The 21,389-nt window shown below is 34.2% G+C and overlaps 2 protein-coding genes across 5 annotated transcripts in view; one reads left to right on the top strand and one right to left on the bottom strand.

Annotated features, from left to right (window-relative positions):
• Window positions 1-21,389, top strand: part of COG5 (component of oligomeric golgi complex 5) — a 393,705-nt gene that overhangs the window by 85,316 nt on the left and 287,000 nt on the right. The window lies entirely within an intron of this gene.
• GPR22 (G protein-coupled receptor 22) lies at window positions 6,112-11,663 on the bottom strand. Of its 3 annotated transcripts, none has more exons than XM_090287344.1 (2): window positions 11,301-11,663; window positions 6,112-7,743 (listed from the first exon to the last, which is right to left on the bottom strand). In XM_090287344.1, exon 2 carries the CDS (start codon window positions 7,715-7,717, stop codon window positions 6,413-6,415), a length of 1,305 nt encoding a protein of 434 aa, XP_090143470.1. In that variant the 5' UTR covers window positions 7,718-7,743; window positions 11,301-11,663; the 3' UTR covers window positions 6,112-6,412. The 3 variants fall into 3 exon arrangements, 2 of the variants coding, with proteins under 2 accessions (XP_090143470.1, XP_090143469.1); XM_090287343.1 differs by lacking the exon at window positions 11,301-11,663 and adding an exon at window positions 9,330-9,730; XR_016513056.1 differs by lacking the exon at window positions 6,112-7,743 and adding an exon at window positions 10,046-10,366.

The raw sequence follows: 21,389 nt of genomic DNA, 5'->3' as shown, positions 1-21,389 counted from the left end.
GCTCCCCATACCTATGATTTTGTTCTTATTCTAGTTGTCTCCTTAGTTTTTTGTTTCTTTTTTTTTAGATTCTGTCGTTGATAGTTGTGATTTTGTTGTTATTTTAATGTTTGTAGTTTTGATCTTCTTTTTCTTAAATAAGCCCCTTTAACATTTTATATAATGGCTTGGTGATGATGTACTCCTTTATCTTTACCTTGTCTGGGAAGCGCTTTATCACTTTATGTGCCCTTCCATTCTAAATGATAGCTTTGCTGGATAGAATAGCCTTCATTTAGGTCCTTGCCTCTCATCACTTTGAATATTTCTTGCCTGTCCCTTCTTGTCTACAAAGTTTCTTTTGAGAAATCAGCTGATAGTCTTATAGGTACCCATTTGTAGGTAACTCTCTTCTTTTCTCTTGCTGCTTTTAAGATTCTGTCTTCATTCTTAACCTGTAACATTTTAATTATGATGTGCCTTGGTGTGGTCCTCTTTGGGTCTAACAGGTTCTCAACCTGTGGGTCACGACCCCTTTGGGGGTTGAACGACCCTTTCACAGGGGTCACCTAAGACCATTGGAAAACACATGTATAATTACATATTGTTTTTGTGATTAATCACTATGCTTTAATTATGTTCAATTTGTAACAACGAAAATACATCCTGCACATCAGACATTTACATTACGATTCATAACAGTAGCAAAATTACAGTTATGAAGTAGCAACAAAAATAATTTTATGGTTGAGGGTCACCACAACATGAGGAACTGTATTAAAGGATCACGGCATTAGGAAGATTGAGAACCACTGGTCTAGCTTGTTTGGGACTCTGTGCTTTCTGGACTTGTATGTCTATTTCCTTTGCCAAATTAGAGAAGTTTTCCTTTATTATTTTTTCACATAAGTGTTCAATTTCTTGCTCTTTCTCTTCTCCTTCTAGCACCCCTATGATTCAGAGATTGGCACATTTAAATCTATCCCAGAGGTTCTAAGCCGCTCCTCATTTTTTTCAATTCTTGTTTCTTCCTTCTGTACTGGTTAACTGTTTATTTCTTCGTTGTGTTCCAATTCGTTAATTTGAACCCTGGTTTCTTTTTCTTCACCACTTGTTTCGTGTGAATTTTCCTTCATTTCACTTAGTATAGCCTTCATTTCTTCTCTGCCATGCTTGATCTTTTCTGTCAAGTCTGTGGGCATCTTTATCACCAGTGCTTTAAACTGTGTGTCTGTTAGGTTGGCTATTTCCTCATCGCTCAGTTCTCCCATTAGAACCTTGATCTGCCTCCACCTCCTTTTTGGGTCATACTTCTCTATCTCCTCATCTTGACAGCTTTCTGTGTTTGCCTCTGTGACTTACGTAGAGCTGTAAGGGGCAGAGCCTTAGTTATTCATGAGTGCTGGTGACCCACTTCACCACATTGTGGCACTGTATATGGGGGAAGGGTTTAAGAGGGAACAGTGCTGCTTGCTCTGCACTCACCCCTTTCCCAGGCACTTCTCCCTCTTCCCGTATTAAACAAGGTGCCTCTGTTGAGAGATGGGCAGTTTCTTCCTCCGCACCAACCCTACCCGCCAGCTCTGTCTGGTTTTTACAGTCAGAAGCAATGTGGCTGTTTTCCCTGGCACTGGAACTGTGAGTTTCGTGGTCTGGTCTCATGCTGGGATTTATTCCCAAGTTTAAAATGTATGACTGCACTTTTCACCATGGCTCCAGTTCCTGTACTGCTGCCATTGCCGCCAGCTGCTACAGCCAAGCACTGCCCCTGCAGCCACTGATCCAGCCTTGCACCTCATTCTCTTCATCCCCATTCCCCCCCTCCTATCTTTCTGGCTGAATATTTCTTCTTTATTTCTGTGTTCATTGAACTTTTATGTATTTTGGTTTTCTGGATCTGGGTTTTTTTAGTTTTGAAGTGGTTGTAAATTCCTTCTTAGTGTGGGGGAGATGCAGTGTGTCTGTCTATGCCTCCATCTTGGAATGAAGTCTTTATAATTTTTTATAATTAAAAAATTACTAAAAAAGGAAATATCTATTTTATGGAAAATGAATAAACCAATATGCAAAATTAAGTTTAAAACATAAATTTGAAATTTTCATTTTGAGTAGTTTCTGATAACTAGAACATTCTTATTTTTTTGTAAATCCTCACCTGAGGACATGCTTATTGACTTTAGAGAGAGGGGAAGGGAGTGAGAGAGAGAGGGAGAGAAACATTGATGTGAGAAAGAAACATTGATCGGTTGGTTGCCTCTCACATGCGCATCTGCAACCCAGCCATGTTCCCTGACTGGTAATCAAACCTGTGACCTTTTAGTTTATGGGTCTAGTTTCCAACCAACTGAGCCACACTCACCAGGGCGGAACATTCTTGAATAATGTTATTGATTTTACTTGAATTTTTGCTCTGCCAGAAATGGATTCTTGATTTTGCCGTTTTTATCCATGTACTTTATATAAAATATAACCTAAAAGTTCTTCGAGCATTGAGGATAATCTAGTTTCTTATGGTTCTTTTTATGGCTGTCGTTTTAAATTCTTTAATCTCTTATACCCATTGTCTCTCTAGTCGGCATTCCATGTGGATTCTGCCTTCACATTGCCTGTCAGGTCTATATGCTGCTCCTTTGCAGAGTTACTACCAGGCCTTTCATCACCTATCCAGGTGATGGCAACAGCTTCCCTTCTTCTGTGTCCTACCCAGCAACAATTTGGTTTCTCAGCTTTTCATTTCTGTTTTACCCAATCAACTCTTTCTACATTTTGCTGTTTATTATTATTATTTTTGTATCTCGTTTTTCACTGTATTATTCTCCTGCTCAAATTTCTCAACTGGCATTAAAGGCTTTCTGTCTTTTGGCCCCAATTCAACTTACTGGGTAAACTTCTCACTACTGTGTTACTTTTCTTCTAAAGAAAACAATTAATTTACCATTTCCAGAGTTTTTTTCAGCTTCCCTCAGCAGTGCTTTCATTTATACGTTTTTAAATCCAACAATTTCTTTTGTCTTAAGTCTGTTAAGAACTCATTCCTTTTGTAGCATTTATCACGTTCTGCCTTTTTAAATAAATATTGCTATACTTTTTATTAGCTTGATTCTAGATTTTAAGCTCTGAGGGTAATGACTCTGTTCCATATGAATATAAGTATTTGCCATAATACCTTCTACATGGTAGGAATTAAAGTGTTAATTGAATTACAAAGCTTACTTAAGTGTATAATCATAAAATGTAATAAAACCAAGAATTTTATTGACTTTGGAAAGTAATCTTGAAATTTTTATGTTGACCAACATGCTACTGAACACCTGTTTTCTTAATACTTATTTAGGTTTTCACTTGTAAGTGTAATCTCTCTTTAATGAGGAATTTGATTTTTAATGTCCAGAGAACTGAGATTTTGCTATAATTTTACTTGGGATATTAAAAAATAGAACACATACCTAAAATTTGACTTAGGATGAGTGAAAAGTACGGAATTATTATGAATACCATCGTTTTTAAAAGCATTAATTGTAAATAATTCAGTTTTCATAATAGGTTGAACATCTGTTGGGTACTAGTTGGTAGAATAATAACCTCCTTAAATCAGCAAACAAAACAGAAAGAGAAAATAACAGTTTCATATCTTTTTGAGCTCATCTTTGGTTAGTTTTAAAAATAACATATCTTATTTCTGTACTTTTGAAGAACTAATCCAGTTAACTATTAGAAATTGATATGTATGTCTGATTTGTGACATGGATAGAAAAATATAATTTTAAGAAGAATCCCACATAAAGTTTACTGTTACCTTTGTTGGTTTTGTGTTTAAAACTTTCATTCTAACATGAAAAATTACCATTAACGCTTCTTTTTGGTAAACTTATTTGAAGTAAAGTTAAAAATTTATACATGGTAGTGAAAGTCATCATGAGGAAAAAAAATTTCCCTTTTCATAGAACAAACATTTAACAAAACCGTCCTACCTCTCGTTCTCTCACTTAAGCCGAGGTCAGTAATTGCGATCTTCTTAAAAGCTGAACTTATAAATGTGATTTTGACTTATATATTGCATACTATTTAACATTAAAATGAATAGCTTTTTAAAAAGAATAGAAGTTGTCTGGTAGGTATGATTTTTCTTTATTGTAAATCACTGACTCCACTTTTGTATGCCTGAAAGATCATTGCAGGTGGACAAAAATGTTTGTTAATTGTCTGTTTCAATGTCAAGTGTAGAAATAACAAGTTTAGAGGGCAACATTGTAATATTTGCCATTTATTTCTTATTTTGTTAGATTTCTTATTACAGAGAACAAGAGGGCTTAAAAGCAGTTAAGGCTAATTTTTTAGAAAAATTAAAAAAAATTTACTCTCACCTGACGACATTTTTAAAAATTGTTTTTTAGAGAGTGAGAAAGGGAGATAGAACCTGCAACCTTTTGGTGTATGGGGTGAAGCTCCAACCAACTGAGCCATACTGGCCAGAGCTAGGAAAATGTTTTTTTAACAGTTCTTTTGCATGCATATAGACTTGAAAATTTAAAAATATTTAAGACATGAAGGGTTTTCTCAACATGAAAACTAAAACTAGTCTAATTTTTTATTGATTATAAAACTAAATATTAACCCTTTAATTTATGCTTTGAAGTCCAAGTATAAAATTAGCTTAAATATTTTTAAATTAATATATTAGCAGATATTCTATGCCCAATGTATTTATAAAATGAAAATTTTCTTAGTATCTTTATGAATTTTAATTTTTCTTCATGGTTTCAAAAATAAGTCTTCTGCAGTATTTTGTCAAATTGAAGCATTTCTTTAAATCTGGAAAAGTAGATAGTATGTAGAAAAGAAGCTAATTTCAGCTTTGCTGAGATTTGACATTGTTAGTATTACTATCAAAAGTAAATCACTGTTCAATTTTTTGTGTAACTTTAGGGAATTCAAGTTATTGCATCATGCTCCTTTCCCCAAGAATTAGGGTATACAGTAAACTCAAATGGATGAATATGATTTATTTACATAAAAGTGATATATTATTGAATTGTTTGATATGAAATTTAGTTAAAAATTAGTTGCCACTTGATTTAGTAAATACAGTTAAAAATAGAATAAAAATTGTTCAGTTAACCAATTATAAGGTAGCATTTGCCTACTTGAAGTGATTTATTGCTGTTTTTTTGATAGTTACACTTAGCACTCATGGATAGATTATTAGATTATTAGAGTTGGAAAATATTTGTTTGACAAGAATTCTCAAACCTGATATGTATGGTTAGGGTTAGTAATTTTATATTTTTTCCAACATGATTTGAGGATTGGAGGCAAAATGCTTAAAGTTAAATTAAGTGATGTAGAAGAAAACAAAATGACAAGATTTATTGCCACTTTAATGCTTTTCAGAGTGTAAATAGAACTACTGTATTTTGAAACATTTGGGAGCCTCATTATAGGGTGGAGGCATTGTGTAAATTGTGTTACTCTAAACTTGCTAGGATCTAAAATGAGAAGGAGTTGACTTTGTTAAGCTTTTCTACAATAACATAGTTTTTTCTCGCTTGTATTCAGATTTAATAGTTAACTTCTATTATACAAAAAGGCAAGCTTGATTAAAGTTATTTTAATGTTCTGTTTTTGCCTGCAGACTGTATTAATTCCAAGCATTCGGCTTAGATTGAAGCAAAGTGAGAAAGGAAGAGGCTGGTGCTTTAGTTTTCTTCCCTCTCTTTATTGTCAGTCATTTGTATAGTATAGGCATAATGCTCTTGTTCACAGAAAATCAATCTCCTTTTCATAATAAAATTGGATTTCAAAGTTTTTCTATCTCGGTGTGCATATACATGTTTGCTTTTGGTTCTTGATTTTTTAAATCCTGAGAAACATTACAGTTTCTACATTAAAAAAAGAATAAGGTTTTGTACTTGGTTCATTATTTTTGGTGCATCAAATAATATAGCAAATTGACTAAACCAAAAACAATATAGTGGCCCAGAAAATCCTGGATTGTTTTGATTGTTTGGAGCCATAATTTTAGTTCTTACTCAGTTGTCATTATATAAATGTATCTATAGTGTGTGGCTTAGAAACAATATACTTCATCTAAAAAAAAAGGATACCTGCGTCAGTTACATTTTAAAGTTATACACTGTTTTAAGGCTATGTATTTATTATTTAGAAAATATGACTTACACGAGTATCTTCTGATGGACATAATATTGACAAAATATACATGATATTATTTTAACAAACGGCCATGCAACTAACACATTAAGTTATGAAGAAATTGAATATATATGACCTAATCTAATCTTGACATTTACATTGAAAATTTACAACATAACCAATACTTAAAATATTTTTTTTCTTATATTTGGCAGTAATTTCACTTTTTACAATTTAAATTTAAAACCTCTGAATGTTGATTTGGTGAAACTTAGACTTTTCCCTAGTCGGTGACAACCTGAGGTACTAAACATTTTTCTCTTATTTCACTATCTTCAAAGGTAATTTTTTTGTTTCTTTTAGGGTCTATCCAAGAGTTGTGAATTACAGCATTATTAGGCATGGGATCAGCTTCTACTATGGAAACAACTCGCTTTTTCATTTTACTTTTCAAGACCTTTTGGAATTTTTGTCTGGTGAATGCATATAATAAAGGATGAAATATAGTTGTTCCATAAGCCATGACTAGAAAACACAACCTTAGTTTTACTAAAAGGTCACTTGGGCCTAAACATAAAATGGTGGTATTTAAAACAGAAATGGGTGTCCAGCAGAGAAGAAATGTAGAAATAATCAATAAAGACATTCTGAAGACTCTTTTTTGCCTTTCTCGTCGTTCACGGTGTCGTTTCACAGCTCGCCGGAGGGCAATTATTACAGATACTGAAGTTCTTACACCAAATACTACATTTTTTCCACCACTGCTTTGTGACATGTCTGTAGTCTCATGTTGTGTGGTTAGAGAAATTGTCTTTTTTTTTCTTGCCTTCTTCTTCTGTCCTGTTGAAAATCTGGTGCCGATTCGAATATTAAGAGCCTGAAGTATTTTGGTGTATGTGATTAACATTACTATGACAGTGAAAAAGAATATTGGAATCTGTACAAGCAGGTGGTAATACATTCCCAGTTCAGTGTAGTATTCGTTTGTACTGACACACAAAAGTGTCTTGTTTGCCCATGTATTTCCACTTTGAAGACTGAAAAAATTTACCTCAATAAAGGGAATCAGGAAAGAGAAAAATGAAAACATCCAAATGGATATCATTAGCATTACAGCTCTGCCCATTGTCAGAATTCTGTTTGCAGGTTTTACAGAGATGTCGTATCTGTCCAAAGTGATAGCAAAAACGTTGATTGCTGTTGAGACACTTGCAAAAGATACACAGGCCTCATGGAAACAGCAGATGAGAGCAGTGTTACTTTCTAGTGAAAGTAGAAGGATAACTATAGTTAGAGGAATACATCCCACACAAATTATTACATCAAGTACATGAAGATTCATTGTAATAATGTTACTGACAGAGTTGATTAAGTTAGATTTCATGCAGTAAAGTACCAGTACGGTGAGGTTGCTGCCAAGTCCCAACACAATTTCTAACATAAGAAATCCAGTGAGAGACGCTTGAAAGCTTAATGGATATAATAGTGGTTGGTACATATTGGTGTTGATATCATCAGTGTCATCTCGGACTGTAATGTTAGATTCAGACTGCATGTTGATTTCCAGAATGGGAGAAGAAAAACACATTCTTTTGGAGCAGTTGGTTTTTTTCCCTAGAAAGTGAAATAAAATAAACTATTTGATATTTGGCATTTTAAATGATATATAAAACGTGTTCTTTGTAAAAAAAATTATTTTATTGAGTACTTAGTTTTAATTTTCTAAGTTTGTAAACTATTAATGGACAACATAGAGTTAGGAAACATCAAGTTGCATTATTTTGATATAAAAGGAAATTGAGTTCTCCCTTTGAAGAAATAACTATATGAGGAATACTTCTATATAGTTCAAAATTATTTCATGTACTAAAAACATTTTGCTCATTTGGATTTTTCAAGTTTATTTTTCAGACACAGTATATTTTTGTATAATAAAACTACCCAGTACGGAAACTTAATTTTAGCCCAATGTTTTTAAGATTTCATTTTAAAATGTGAGTAGATAGAAAATAAATATTGTTTTAATTTGTTCTAGCATAATTAGTGTAGGTCTAATTATTCCCCTGAGATTTCAAATGAATAGGACAAGTGTTCATTTAACACGATGAGTGGCATAGAGTACTTGCTTAAATTATTTTGTTCATGTTCTTGATTGAAATTCATATTCATTCATCAACAGTGTGACTAGGGATACTTGGACTTATTTTCCCACAGAAACAGACAAAGGATAAATATTTCACATTTTGTAGTTAAAATGTTCACTGAACTTTATAGTGGGCAAACTTATGTTATAAAAATTGGAATAAAAAGGACATGTTAAAGTAAAAGCTTGGAACAATAATCACTCTATGAGTGATTTATTTTGTGACCACACCCTCTTGTGGAAGAAAATTAAAATTTAATATATTATTAATAGCCATTTCTGAAGTGGTTTAAAAGGATATATCAGTTAGTTTTATTTAAACAGATTTTTAAAGTAAAAAAATGAAATTTTAGGGGAAAAGAGTATCTGAAGCCCATTTTCTGAGGGATCTTTTAAAGTTACACATTCCCTCTGTAACCTTTTATATAAATCACATTGTGTATAATTTTGAGGAAAGTTAAAAAAAAATAACTTGCTAATTCATGCAAATCTGTATTTTAATATGTAGCGGTCTGGAATAATTTATTAAGATAATGTCTGACTTTCTGGGCTAAAATATCAGTAACCAGTAGTATATTCAGTTAGAATATAAAATTATACAACCAACTATATTTCAAATTTCAAGTACAGCATTTTGATTGCAAAATCAAACATAAATTATAATAATTTTGAGAACTTATATTAACCTTTCACTTAATGTAACCTTTTACAAGTTTTAGAACACAATTTTATTTATGCATATTATTTTAGGGGTAATATTTCAGAAGCACAAATGATAACAATATTAATTTCTTTTGACCTTGGTATAAAGTATTACTAGAGGCACATATTCAAGTAAATGAAATCCTGTAAAAAGGGAAAATTTTTAGTGTCCCATGTTTTCTGAATTGACAGATTAAACATCAGGTCTTTGTCACATCAGTTAAATTTATAAGTGAATAGAGCAGAAATGTGAAGTTAGGTGGTAATTAAGAAAAATGCATCTCCTCTAGAGCAAGATTCTTTTCTTTTGTAAATATTGAATAGTGTGGTGGGATGCATGCATTTTCTGACCTACCTGTTTGCTGTTGTTGCCTTATGGGCCTTTTGGCTCATTATAGCAGTTTTTCAAAAATATGATACATGATGTCATTGACCAATTTTGACATGAATTTTGCCTGACAACAGTGAAGTAGCTGTGTTTTATTTCATGTCTTGTAGGAATTGTTTCATTTCCTCTCCAATACTTCAACTGCATGAATTGTGAGATTTAGTTGTCTGATGGATTTCTAAAGACCAGTACAAAATATATTTGTTTGTTTTGTCTTAAAAAGTCAATGACCAAGAGAAGCTTCTTCAAGTATGTTTCCCTTTGCAGGAATATATGATAGCGTCTCTATTTTCCAAAACATGTGAAAACAAAAAAAGAAACATAAGGTTTCTAGCTCCCAAAATGTATTTAGACATCCTTTTGTTACAAACTGTTTCTATAGCAGGCTTGATTATTTTAAAATGATTTCTTGATTATATGACATGCTTTATATTATAAATCCAGTCTGTGTTTTTTGAGAAGAACCATCTGCTATTTAATCTGGTTTGTTTTCATTAGAAGAGGATATATAATTGGTCATAGAACTCCAATGGAAAAATCCTTTAGTAATGTCAATTAATATATGTATCTGAATATTTAATGCAGAAAATACTTGCTAAAGCTTCATTTAGCTTGCTGGTAATCTATGGCATTATTATTTTGGCAATCCATGTTTCATTGTTTCTTTAAGAATTAATAGCTTCACAATTCTGATATGTTAAAGTATAAACTCCCTCTTTAAAAATGCTCACCATTTTGTCTTCAGAATTTTACAATTATATTGTTTTTCTTTTTGTGGCTATTTTATACAGCATCTTTGTAGGATGATTACTGTTGATGTGTTATATCCCAGCAGTAATGTAGACCTATATTCTCTTCTCTGCTTTTAACTCCTTATTATCTTAAAATCATATGTTACAAGAATGTCCTGCAGTTTATGGTTCAGACAGCTAGGGAGAGGGATGCTCAGTCAGATGCATTCTTCATATTTTCAGTTGTAAGTACTGAATTAGCAGCTGTGGGCCCTTGTGAAAAAGGAAAAAAAAAAGTTTAGAAATAGGGTTTCTAGTAATTTCCAATTAATTGAAAGTTAGCTTTGTTTATTTTAATACTATAGACAGTATTTGTTATCAAAGTAAGCGACTGTATTATAGCCACAGCTTATACATAAATTTAAGTGTTTTTTTTAAAAAAATTGTTTTCCTAATGATTATAAATATTATGTTATTTAATAACAATTAACATTGCAAATATAACCATTAAAGCAAAACTGTTCTTTTTTAAAACTAACTGATTTCTGCCCTCATTTTTGAAGCTCATCTGTATTTTCAGAGATTATGAGCAATCAGCTTATACTAAATATACTGTCATTCCCTCATTTCTTTATAATAAATTTAACAATACTTCCTATGGTAAGATATTGTAGCTTGCTGTATTATTAGCACATGGTTTGAATTTCAACTGATTGAAACAGATTTCATGATATTATAAAGTTGCACTGAGGAATTGTTCATGTAATTGAAATATAAAAGATAATGCAAAATGTAATTACAAATTAAATAATTTTCAGTGACCATGCCCAGTGATAAACTTAACCAAAAGCTGAGTAATACGTAATAGCTAAATAGTAAACCTGGCTTTTTTAGAAAAATAAGCATTTTTTGAACACCCGTGAAACAGCTATATTGATGACATTAAGAATACTTAAATCTGAAGTGACTTAAAAGATGATGTCTTCATAGTGAATCAACAAAGATCATTTCTTGTATTTAACGTAGCATCCTAAAATACATATAGAATACATTATCTTAAAATAAATAGATCTAAAAAATACATGTTTAGCAGTAAACAGAATTAAGCAAATAAACTCCTAAAATTTAGGCTGAAATTTTTCAAAGTAATCTTACCCCACTATGCCGGTTCAAAAGAAGCTGCATACTATATAATAAGGAATCTTACCTCTGCTAAGGATTTGGTAAATTCTTGATGTAGTTGAAGCGTTTCCAGTTTTGATTGATTCATTTTGTTCACTTGTTAGTAGAGGACTTGGGGAAGAGGGTCATAAACATCTCTTCGAAAAGACCTTAATGAAAATATGTGTCTGTACTGTGCCATTGTTTCAGCAGTACTGCTAATGTATGGAACATGTAGTGCTGCTTAGAAGCTGCGGTAGTCTCTCACTCTTCCTGCTGTGGAATCAATAAGCGTCTGAAAATACATAATGAAAGTAATTTAACATACTGAAGGCTTCTTTTCTCCAGAGACAACATTTAGATTCAGTCTTTCTAAAAAGAAACAGCACTGCTTTTCAGAGGAAAGCCTGTTCTGGGCAGCTTTTGCAGAATGACAGCTTACCTTGTCTTTGCTCTCCACTGCAGGGAGATGCAGTGCATTCACTAATTTTGATTGGTCAGTTTTATTGGGCTTGAACTGTGCTTCATATGTAGAGCAGGTTTTTTTCAACCCAATGTTTTTACATAGGATGCTTTTTTAAAAGGCTATATTTATAATTAGTTGTATGTTGCTCTCAAATCGAGTACGAGTAAATTAGTCCTTTAAAAATGTGTATCCTATTCTGGTTTGTTGTTCATTTATGCCAAACATTAAAAAACACAGGGAAGTGGAGGGTGGGGGGGAGGTCAAGGCAGAATTCACATAGTAAGAATATATATTCTTTTTAAAGCCTGGATAATTGCACTTAAGAATATTCTAGTCATATATATGTTTTTGGTTAAGATGCTTGTTGTACAAATGGGATCCACTGTATCTTTACTGTGAAACACATTGAATTTCAAGTAGTTTGTTTGTATTCAAGTCATCTTCTCTGTGTATTCCAAATTGTTGTGAACATTTCAAGGTTTCACTATTTTTTAAAAATTCCATTTTTATTAGTATACTCTCAGTGTATAAAGATTTAATCACATGCTTTACTTTCAATGTTACTGTTGTCTTCACCTTTGGTAACCCATTTATTCAATAGATATATACTGATCATTTGCCATAATATTTTATTTCAACTGGCTATTTCTATTTTTAACCTGGGAAGTTTTAGTGGACTGCTATATCCTAAGTATTATATGTAGCTATATGCTAATGTTATTGGGTAAGTATGTTGGTAAAGGAAAAGGGAGTTAGTTACAGCTCTTCATAAAATTATTTTGAGATAGATATGCTGTCAAAAGAAGAAAAACAATGGTATAATATGTAATTAACTTAAAATATTACTTTAAATTTAGATTTCTGTTAATTTTGGTCACCTATAAATAATTTCCTATTCTCAGTATTCTGCGTTTTTCTTTTACATTTGAGTATATAAAGTAGCTATATTATTTCTGTTGACAAAATAGAAAATATAATGCAAATGACTGAATTATTAGAATATTGATCATTATCCTATTTCCATTATTTTAAGAATATTAGTGACCTTCATTTATTAAAATGCTAAATTTAAAAATTTTAATTGAAATTATTCTTTTATATTTTTGAAAAGCAGTATACATTTTAATAATCTACTGATATTGTTTATGCTTTACAGAGGGCTGGCTGAGGAGTATATGACTTTTGAATTGAATTTCTGAAAGGTTGAGAGTAATGTAGAAAATTTCATTGTGAATTTCTAAAATTTTCTGGACAGCTTTGGGTGGCAAGGCTTTGGGAATGCTAAAAATTAAAACATTGTTGTACTACTTGAAAATTGGAGAAAAGGGTCTTGTTAGAACACCAGCCATGTTGAAAGATTGTGTGTGCATGTGCACAAACATGTCATTTGAAGGCTAAAACTAAAACCAGAGAAAAGATTAGCATCAGTTTACACTTGTGGTGAGTATGGGAAATTATTAAAATAGTGAATACATATAGTATTTTTTTTGCCAGAGTTCAAGTATTTGCTTATATTTATCATTAAAATAACCCCATTAAATAGAGGATGCTAAAACACAGAGAAGTTTAATGACTTGAAAAAGTCTTGGTAAGTTATTAGCAAAGCCAGTGTTAGAACTCAGTAAACCCCCTTTTATCGTCGGCAGCCGTCCGTCTCGAGAGACGATGGTGTAGCTTCTTAAGAGTCTATCTGCACCGCCGAGAATGGTTGTGCAGTCCAACTCGGGAGTGACACGGTATCTGTCTCCTCCCGTGTTGAATCGACATCTTGCGATGACGCTGGAGTGTCCTCTCCAGTGAAGCTGAAGCTATAAACCCCCTTTTATACCTGTAGAAAATTCTGAAGGTGTTTGGAGCTTAGTTTTGGATGATCTGGGTTTAGACACTACTTATTAGTTATATGACTTTTGGAAAATCAGACATTTTCTGGGTCACATAGCTTTAATTTTGTTTTTGTTGTTGTTGTTGTTGAAGTATATTTCTGTGCTTTGTATAACTTGCTGTGAGACATTATTTCCAAGTTAAATTGAGACTATCTTGAAAAAACAAATTCTGGGATCTCTGTAAGAAATAATGGCAGGAAAAGAAGCCCAGGTCTTGACATTATTCTTTATTCCCTGTGCAAGTGACTTTTTGGATTAAGGATACACAGTATATTGCAAACAACAATTTTTAATTGCATACAATGTTTAGTATAGTTTCCTTTCTGAACATAACAAATTGTTTTGGTGATTACATGGTTCTCTGATTTCTTAGAAGGATAATCCTACCTTCCTTTGTCTTTAACAACGATGAAAATATACCTCTGGGTTGAAAACCATAATATTATTTCATGAAAAAATAAATCAAATTACACATGTCAGAATTTACAAAGATTCTTATTTCCATAATAACAGATTTTGATACTTGTGCATTTAATATATTTTGTACTCATATAGGATAGCAGTTTTGAAAAATACTACAACTGGTGATTTAAAACCAAATTTTATAAAATAATTGTATAGATTAATTATTAATTAATAACCTGGGGAATCAGCTTAACTTTTCTAATGATAATAACTAAGCAACAGATATGGATCTAACCCCAAATATCTCAATTAAAATCCTTTTTTTACAAATTATGTTTTTCTTTATAGTTATAGTTTGATTACATAGGAATTTTAATTCATAAAATTCCTGATATGGGAGCCTTTAATATTTAGTTTTATACATTTTCCCTCTTAGGTTTGGACAACAGTGAATGTGAGAGAATAGTTTATTGTTAGGTTTACATTGCACTATTTATGTCAGATCCCTCTTATCCAGCTTGCGTCTAGTTCTGATGCTACATTTTTATAAAGAAGCTCAATTACACAAAATATTGGAAATAGCCATATTGAAAGTATATGTGCAAAAACCATTTCTAATTGCTGAAAGCTCACTTTTTAAATTGTTTTGCTTCAAGGATGCTTTTTCAATGAATACTTAAGAACGCTAACTCACTCTTTCTGATACTGGAGCCCAAGGCAGAAAGGATTGTTTTGGTTTAAAGCCAATTCAAAACTTTCATTTGGCTTCTGGTAAATTTCTTTCACAACAAAAGTCTTATCAGAAAAATAGAATGGACTCTCTGCTGAAACCTCAATCAAATGGGGAGTAGCCAAGGTAGTGGAGAGTCAACAACACTGGTGATTCATTATCTGTAACAGAATAATCGAAAACATTATAATTGGGTAAAGTACTTGCATCAAAATTTTATACTTTTTTAAAAATTGAATATATTGGGGTGACATTGGTTAATTAAAATTACATAAGTTTCAGGTGTACAATTCTATAATACATCATCTGTATATTGTATTGTGTTTCCACACCCCAAGCCAAATCCTGCATCCCTGTTTATCCCCCCTTTACCTTCTCCTACATCCCCTACTCCTCCTTCCCTGTGGTAACAACCAAGCTATTGTATCTGAGTTCTTTTTTCTTAATCCCTTCACCTTTTCCACCTAGCCCCCTATCCCTGAGTCTGTTTCTATTTTGTTAGTTAATTTTGTTCATTAGATTTCACATATAAGTGAAATCATATGGCATTTGTCTTTCTCTGCCTGGCTTATTTCACTTAGCATAATACTCTATCTGTGTTGTTCCGAAAGGTAAGATTTTCTTTTCTGTTTTTTTTCACCACAGCTCTTTTATCTGCTCATCTACTGATGGACACTTGGGCTGCTTCTAAATCTTAGCTAATTTAAATAATGCTGTAGTGAACACAGGGGTGCTTATGGTCTTTTGAAGTAGTTTTCAGATTTCCTCAGATATATTTCCATAAGTGGAATTGCTGGGACGTAAGGCAGTTCCATTTTTAATTTGCTGAGGTAATTCCATACTGTTTTCCACAGTGGCTGCACCAGTCTGCCTTGCCACAAACAGTGCATGAGGGTTCCCTTTCCTCCACATCCTTGCCAACAATTGTTGCTTGTTGATTTATTTAAGATAGCCATTCTGACAGTGTGAAGTGATGATAGTGATATCTTGTGGTTTTAATGTACATTTTCTCTGATGATTAGTGACATTGAGCATCTTTTTGTATATCTATTGCCCATCTGTATCTTCTCTTTGGAGAAGTGTATTCAGACCCTCTGCTCACTTTTATAATTGGATTTTTGCTTTGTTGGTGTTGAGTCTGAGTTCTTTGTAAACTTTTGGATATTAACCCCTTATTAGAGTATCATTGATGAATATGTTCTCTTATTCAGTGCAGTTTTCTTTTCATTTTGTTGATGATTTCCTTTGCTGTGCAAAAACTGTTTAGTTTGATGTTGTTCCATTTGGTTATTCTTTTCTTTTGTTTCTTTTGCCTGAGGAGACACATCAGAAAAAATGTTGCTATGAGAAACGTTTGAGATTTTATTGCCTATGTTTTCTTCTAGGATTTTTATGGTTTCAAGTCTGACATTTAAGTCTCTTTCTTTTTTATTTTATTCTTCTGTTTGGTGTAAGAAGGTGGTCTAGTTTCATTATTTTTTTGCATATCTCTGTCCATTTTCCCAGCACCATTTATTGAATAGACTGTCTTTATCTCATTGTATGTTCTTGCCTCCTTTGTCAGATATTAAGTGACCATAACCATGTGATTTTATTTCTGGGATCTCTGTTCTGTTCCATTGATCTATATCTTTGTTTTTATGCCAGTACCATGCTGTTTTAATTATTATGGCCTTGTAATATAATTTATTATCAGGTGGTGTGACTCCTTCAACTTTGTTTTTCTTTCTCAAGATTGCTATGGCTATTCAGGGTAAAATTCTATACCTTAACGGAGTAACTCCGCTAAGCATTGTGTTTTTTACCTTACCTTAGTTAGCTTGGCATATAAAATTAAAAAAGAAAAATTTTTATACTGTGTATTTGTAACAGTGGCTAACATCACATATTATAAAAATAAGTACGTAGATTTCTTTCCATTTTCTTATGCAACCTAGGTTTGGGACCCTGTGACTGTTACTACTTATTAACCTCTATCTGCTGTCCTACTGGTGGCATGTGGTCTTTGACTCCTTGTCCAAGTTATTACCACCTCTGCCCCCAGTTTTCTGCCTTTCTGTTTTGACTGCCATATATCCCTCTTTCCATCCTTAAATATTGTGGATTTTGTTAATTTTTTTCTTATACTTCCATTGAAGAATCACACAGTCATGTTTGTGCTTTGCACATTGGTTTCTCTTCTCTTTTGTTTCATTTTCTTTGCATAATTCTCCTATTATAGGTTATTTTGCAGAATGAAATTCATTTTGTGTTCTGAAACCAAGTCAGCTGATGAAGTAGATCATATATTTAACAAAGCTATGGCAAATACCTTTTTCTGTGCTATTATGTGTCCTGTGCTCTGGTAGGAGACATAGCTGAATGGCTGTCTATGAACTACTGGTCTATTATTGAAATTAGTTAGACACATAATGCTTTTTTAAGAAGGCTGCTATCCTCGATGCATAGAGCCAGAGAATGGTAGAATTCTACTATAGATTTAGTAATCTCATTAGTACTACTTGGGGACACGGATGCATTTTAAGCATTTACTAATAGTAGTTAAAGGCTATGCTCACTGGTGACTTTTCTGATAGCAGAATGCAGCAGTATACCTTCAGTCACTGCTACCTGCTTGTCCCCATTTAGGGATATGCTGTCTACAAAAAATCTTGGTATTGCAGAGGATTTATGGGTCAATTTGAGAAGTGACATCATAACAAATTGACTCTTCCTATTTATTGATACAGTATCTATTATTTTTAGGTCTTCTTTGATTTACTTTATCTATGTTTTATAGATCCTGCACATATTTTGTTAGATTTGTACCTAATTATGTCATTTTTCAGTGCTATTTGAAATAGCACCTATTTTTAAGAAACAAAATTCCTATTGTTTATTTTTAGTATACAGAGATAGAATTTTTTTTTTCTGTATATTGACTTAGTGTCTTGCAACTTTACTAATCATATTGTAGTCTTGGGAACTTTTTTGTGAATTTCATAGTGTTTTCTATCTAGATAATGTCATCCGCAAATAGAGACAGTTTACTTCTCTTGAACCACAACTGACTTTTATTTACTTGCCTTATGGTACTACCTGAGACCTTTGGAATTAGATTTGATAGGAGTGTGTGAGGAGAAGCAAACTGCCATGGGCCCTGAGCATCACTGAGTGTCCTGGGACATGCTGGGTATGCTGAGGATGCAAAAACCTTGCTGTTCTTTACCTGGTCCATTTCTCAGGGTTGTGTTTGAAGCTGGCAACCTTGAGAGATGCAATGATGACTCTCCAGGAAAAGAGCAGACTTGCTTCTGCTTGTTATAAAAATGGTATATTTTCAGAGCTTGGTGTTTTTCAGCTCTGTTACAAACCCACTGTATACAGAGTATCCATCAGTTCCCTCTTCTAGGGGACTTGGAAGGAAAGGTGAACTGTCACTTACCTGATCCTCTGCTGCTTGCTCTGTCATGGGTAATAAAGTCCTTTGCCTCTGACCCAGGCATCTTATGACTTTCCGGCATCTATGACAGAAACATCCTAGCTTTTTAGCTGCAAAAATCCATGAGCCTTCATGATTTTTGAGTTTTGGCAACAAGGATGTGATATTGACAGAAACAAGGCTTCCTGCAAGAGGAAAGACTAGGGCTCTTGTGGGCCATTTTAGGGAATATGAGATGCAGTAGCAAATGGTCTTAAGTTGTGGGCTATTAGATTCCATACTGACTTTTTAGAGGCCCAGCAGTGAGAGGTAGAATTAAACGAAGCTGCTTGAATGGTGCTTTTGTTCATTGCTCACTCTCTAGGCTAGGAGGAAAGAATGTTATTACATCAGTGAGGCAGCAATCCTCTGGGTCCTAGGTAGAAGGCAGTATGTATGGCTATAGCCAGAGCTAAAATTAAAGGTGTCAGCAATGAAGATCTGCAGAGCTTTGGTGAGACTGAATATACTGTGAGTTCATTTGTTAAATCCAAGTAGGCAGCCCCCAGACACTTGAAGTCCAATGTCCATGCAAAACAAAGTCTGGCTTATTGGTGTGAGAACTCTTTCCTTCTTTGCCCTGGGATTCCTCTCTCCCTCTACTTTAACCTCAGCTGCTTAGGATAAAAGCCAAGTATGGAAGGAAGGGGAGGGCTTCAGACTTTTATAGCTATGTTGGATAGAGGTGCCCAAGCTCCATCCTACCAAATCCTGAGGGAGGAGAGAGCACAGCAAGGGGCAAGAGAAGCTGAAGGCACTGCCAATGCAGGGTGGAGCTTGCACAAAGGCAAATTAAGAGCCCCTAGGCCGAGGTGCTTTCAGGAACTCTGAGCTGAGGAGGAGGAGAAGGAGGACGCATCTTGAGGACCTATCAGAAGACAAGCCTCCTGCCTCCTCAGTCCACCTTTGCAGGTTGACCTTCTGCTCAACACTGTACTTCCAATGCTCCTGGTCAGAAAATAATGTCATCTCCTGGGAGCTATGGCTATAGTCCTTTTTGTATTTGTGAAAAACACTCACATTTAAGAAAAGCTAAAGCGTGAGTGGAGTCTCTGGGTCTATTTAGTGCACTGTTGTCTGACTTCTCTGCCAAATGTGTTTACTGTTGACCTCTTTTACATACTTACACTGGAATATGTATAAGTTTGCAGGAGATTCTCCCATTGATGAGCTGCTCCATGTCTCTCCCTAGGTGATTCAGCACAAACAATGTACTGTATCATCCCAGGAGGAAGGAAAACGAAATCACAACAGTTTTAGTTGTGCTTTGTGGCTGCAAAAGGACTCAGGCTATTTCTTAGTACAGCAGTGCCACCTGTCTGACCCAGCTACCATGTGCACCTCTTGAAAAAGTCTGCTGCAAGGTCATATTAAAATGAAACACCTGACCCATAGATGCCTTGTGACTCTCAAGCCTCGTGTTGCCATTTTGGGCTAGGTTAACTTGTGCTTGACTACTAACAAGGAAAGGGCCCAAGTGACTTCTTTAATCAAATGAAAATGGTGTATGGGAAGGGGCATCTTTCCCAGCCTTAGTGTCATTGTGGTTTTGCATGAAGGGGTGGAAGCAAGCCCTAAGGGGAAAACCTTATCTCTTCCACCTGAAGCAAAGCCACTGGCCTAATGGGGCCTTCAATTTTCTGAAGTTCCTGTAAATACCTGATGGTATCCATTGTGCTGTTGCAACCCTTCAACCTCACTCAGGGCCAGCTGGATAAAACCGAGAGTGGAAGTGACCACTCCATTCCTCTTCATTAAGGTTGGTGTATTTTACTGATTTCTGTCTGGGCTCTTTCCAGTAGCCTAGCCTTCAGGTGTGCCACTTGGAAGATCCACAGATTAAAATCATATCTCTTTGGGACCACAAATCATGGAAACAAATTGCAGCTGTTAATTTGGGTCACTGGAACCTGTACTTCTCAAATTGCTGTCATTTCTACCTGAATTCGTTATTGTATTGGATACAGCAGCATGTCCACCTAATACAGTATCCCCTCACTTATCGCGGGTATTACGTTCTAGACCACCACCCCCACGATAGGTGAAAATCTGCGAAGTAGGAACCTAACATTTATTTTAGTATTTATACATATTTTAAGGCTTTATAAACCCTTCTCCCATACTTATAAACCGTTCTCAGTCCCTTATTAACCTTTCACTCCCTTATTAACCTTTTTCACACATTTATAAACACTACTTACGTTCTTAAACATATTCTTCACTCTTAAACCTATGTAACTTTAACAACACATATACAGTACCACAAAGTCCTGCAATATAGAGAAAAATCTGTGATAAATAATTAAATATAATAGTTTAAAAAATCCCACGATACCGTGAGGCCGTGATAAGTGAACCAGAATATAGAGAGGGATTACTGTATACTGGGCAACCATGGTATCATGGGTTTTGGGGAAAGGGACTTCTTAATGCCCCCCCCCCCTTCCACTTTTGGGACAAATTCCTTTTCCTCCTCCAGGAATACAGGGTTTTTTTGCTCTTTGTCTCCCCAGCTCTTATGGGTTTTCAACCGTGTTCGGAGTGATAGGGTTTGCACTTCCCTCAGTGGTTTTAGGCTTTCCCTTTCCTATATTAGAGATGATAGAAAGGATCTAGGCTGGACTTTATGCCTTTTTCTCAGTATTGTTCCCCTCCCCCAAGTCTACACCATGAGGGATGCTAGGTTAGGCTTCTCACTTTGTTCTTTGCCTTTTTTTGCTCTCACCTAATGAGGTCTGTGAAGAACCTGTGAATAGGTATGAATATGTCTTCCCTTTGTGTTTGTGGCCTCCATGGGTTCTTTATTTTCTCCCCAGTACACACTCAGTCTTTAGCAAATCATTAACAATTTTAGCTGAATTAATCTTACTGGTGTCCAGTATTGTCTTTCCAGGTAGTCTCATGCTCATGTCCCATTTGTCTTTTAAGGCACTTGTTTTTCCTTAGAGTTTGGTTGTTCGGTTGCCCTATAACTTCAGCTCTGTGTGTAGCTATTTACTATGATAATAGGTTAATTTCATGACCCTACTTGGTCATGACTGATTACCCTTTTAGATATCGTATGATTTTATTTATAGTTATTTTGGTTAAGTCTTTTACCTGTATATTCAAGAGAGATGTTGATCTGTCGTTTTCTTTGTTTGCAATGTCTGGTTTTAGAATCAGAGCAATGTTAGATTAGTAAAATGAAC

The sequence above is a fragment of the Furipterus horrens genome, unplaced genomic scaffold (assembly GCF_987537825.1).
Source record: "Furipterus horrens unplaced genomic scaffold, mFurHor1.1.pri manual_scaffold_9, whole genome shotgun sequence".
Lineage (NCBI taxonomy): Eukaryota > Metazoa > Chordata > Mammalia > Chiroptera > Furipteridae > Furipterus > Furipterus horrens.
Note: the sequence above shows the minus strand (reverse complement) of the source record. Positions and strands in the feature narration are given on the sequence as shown.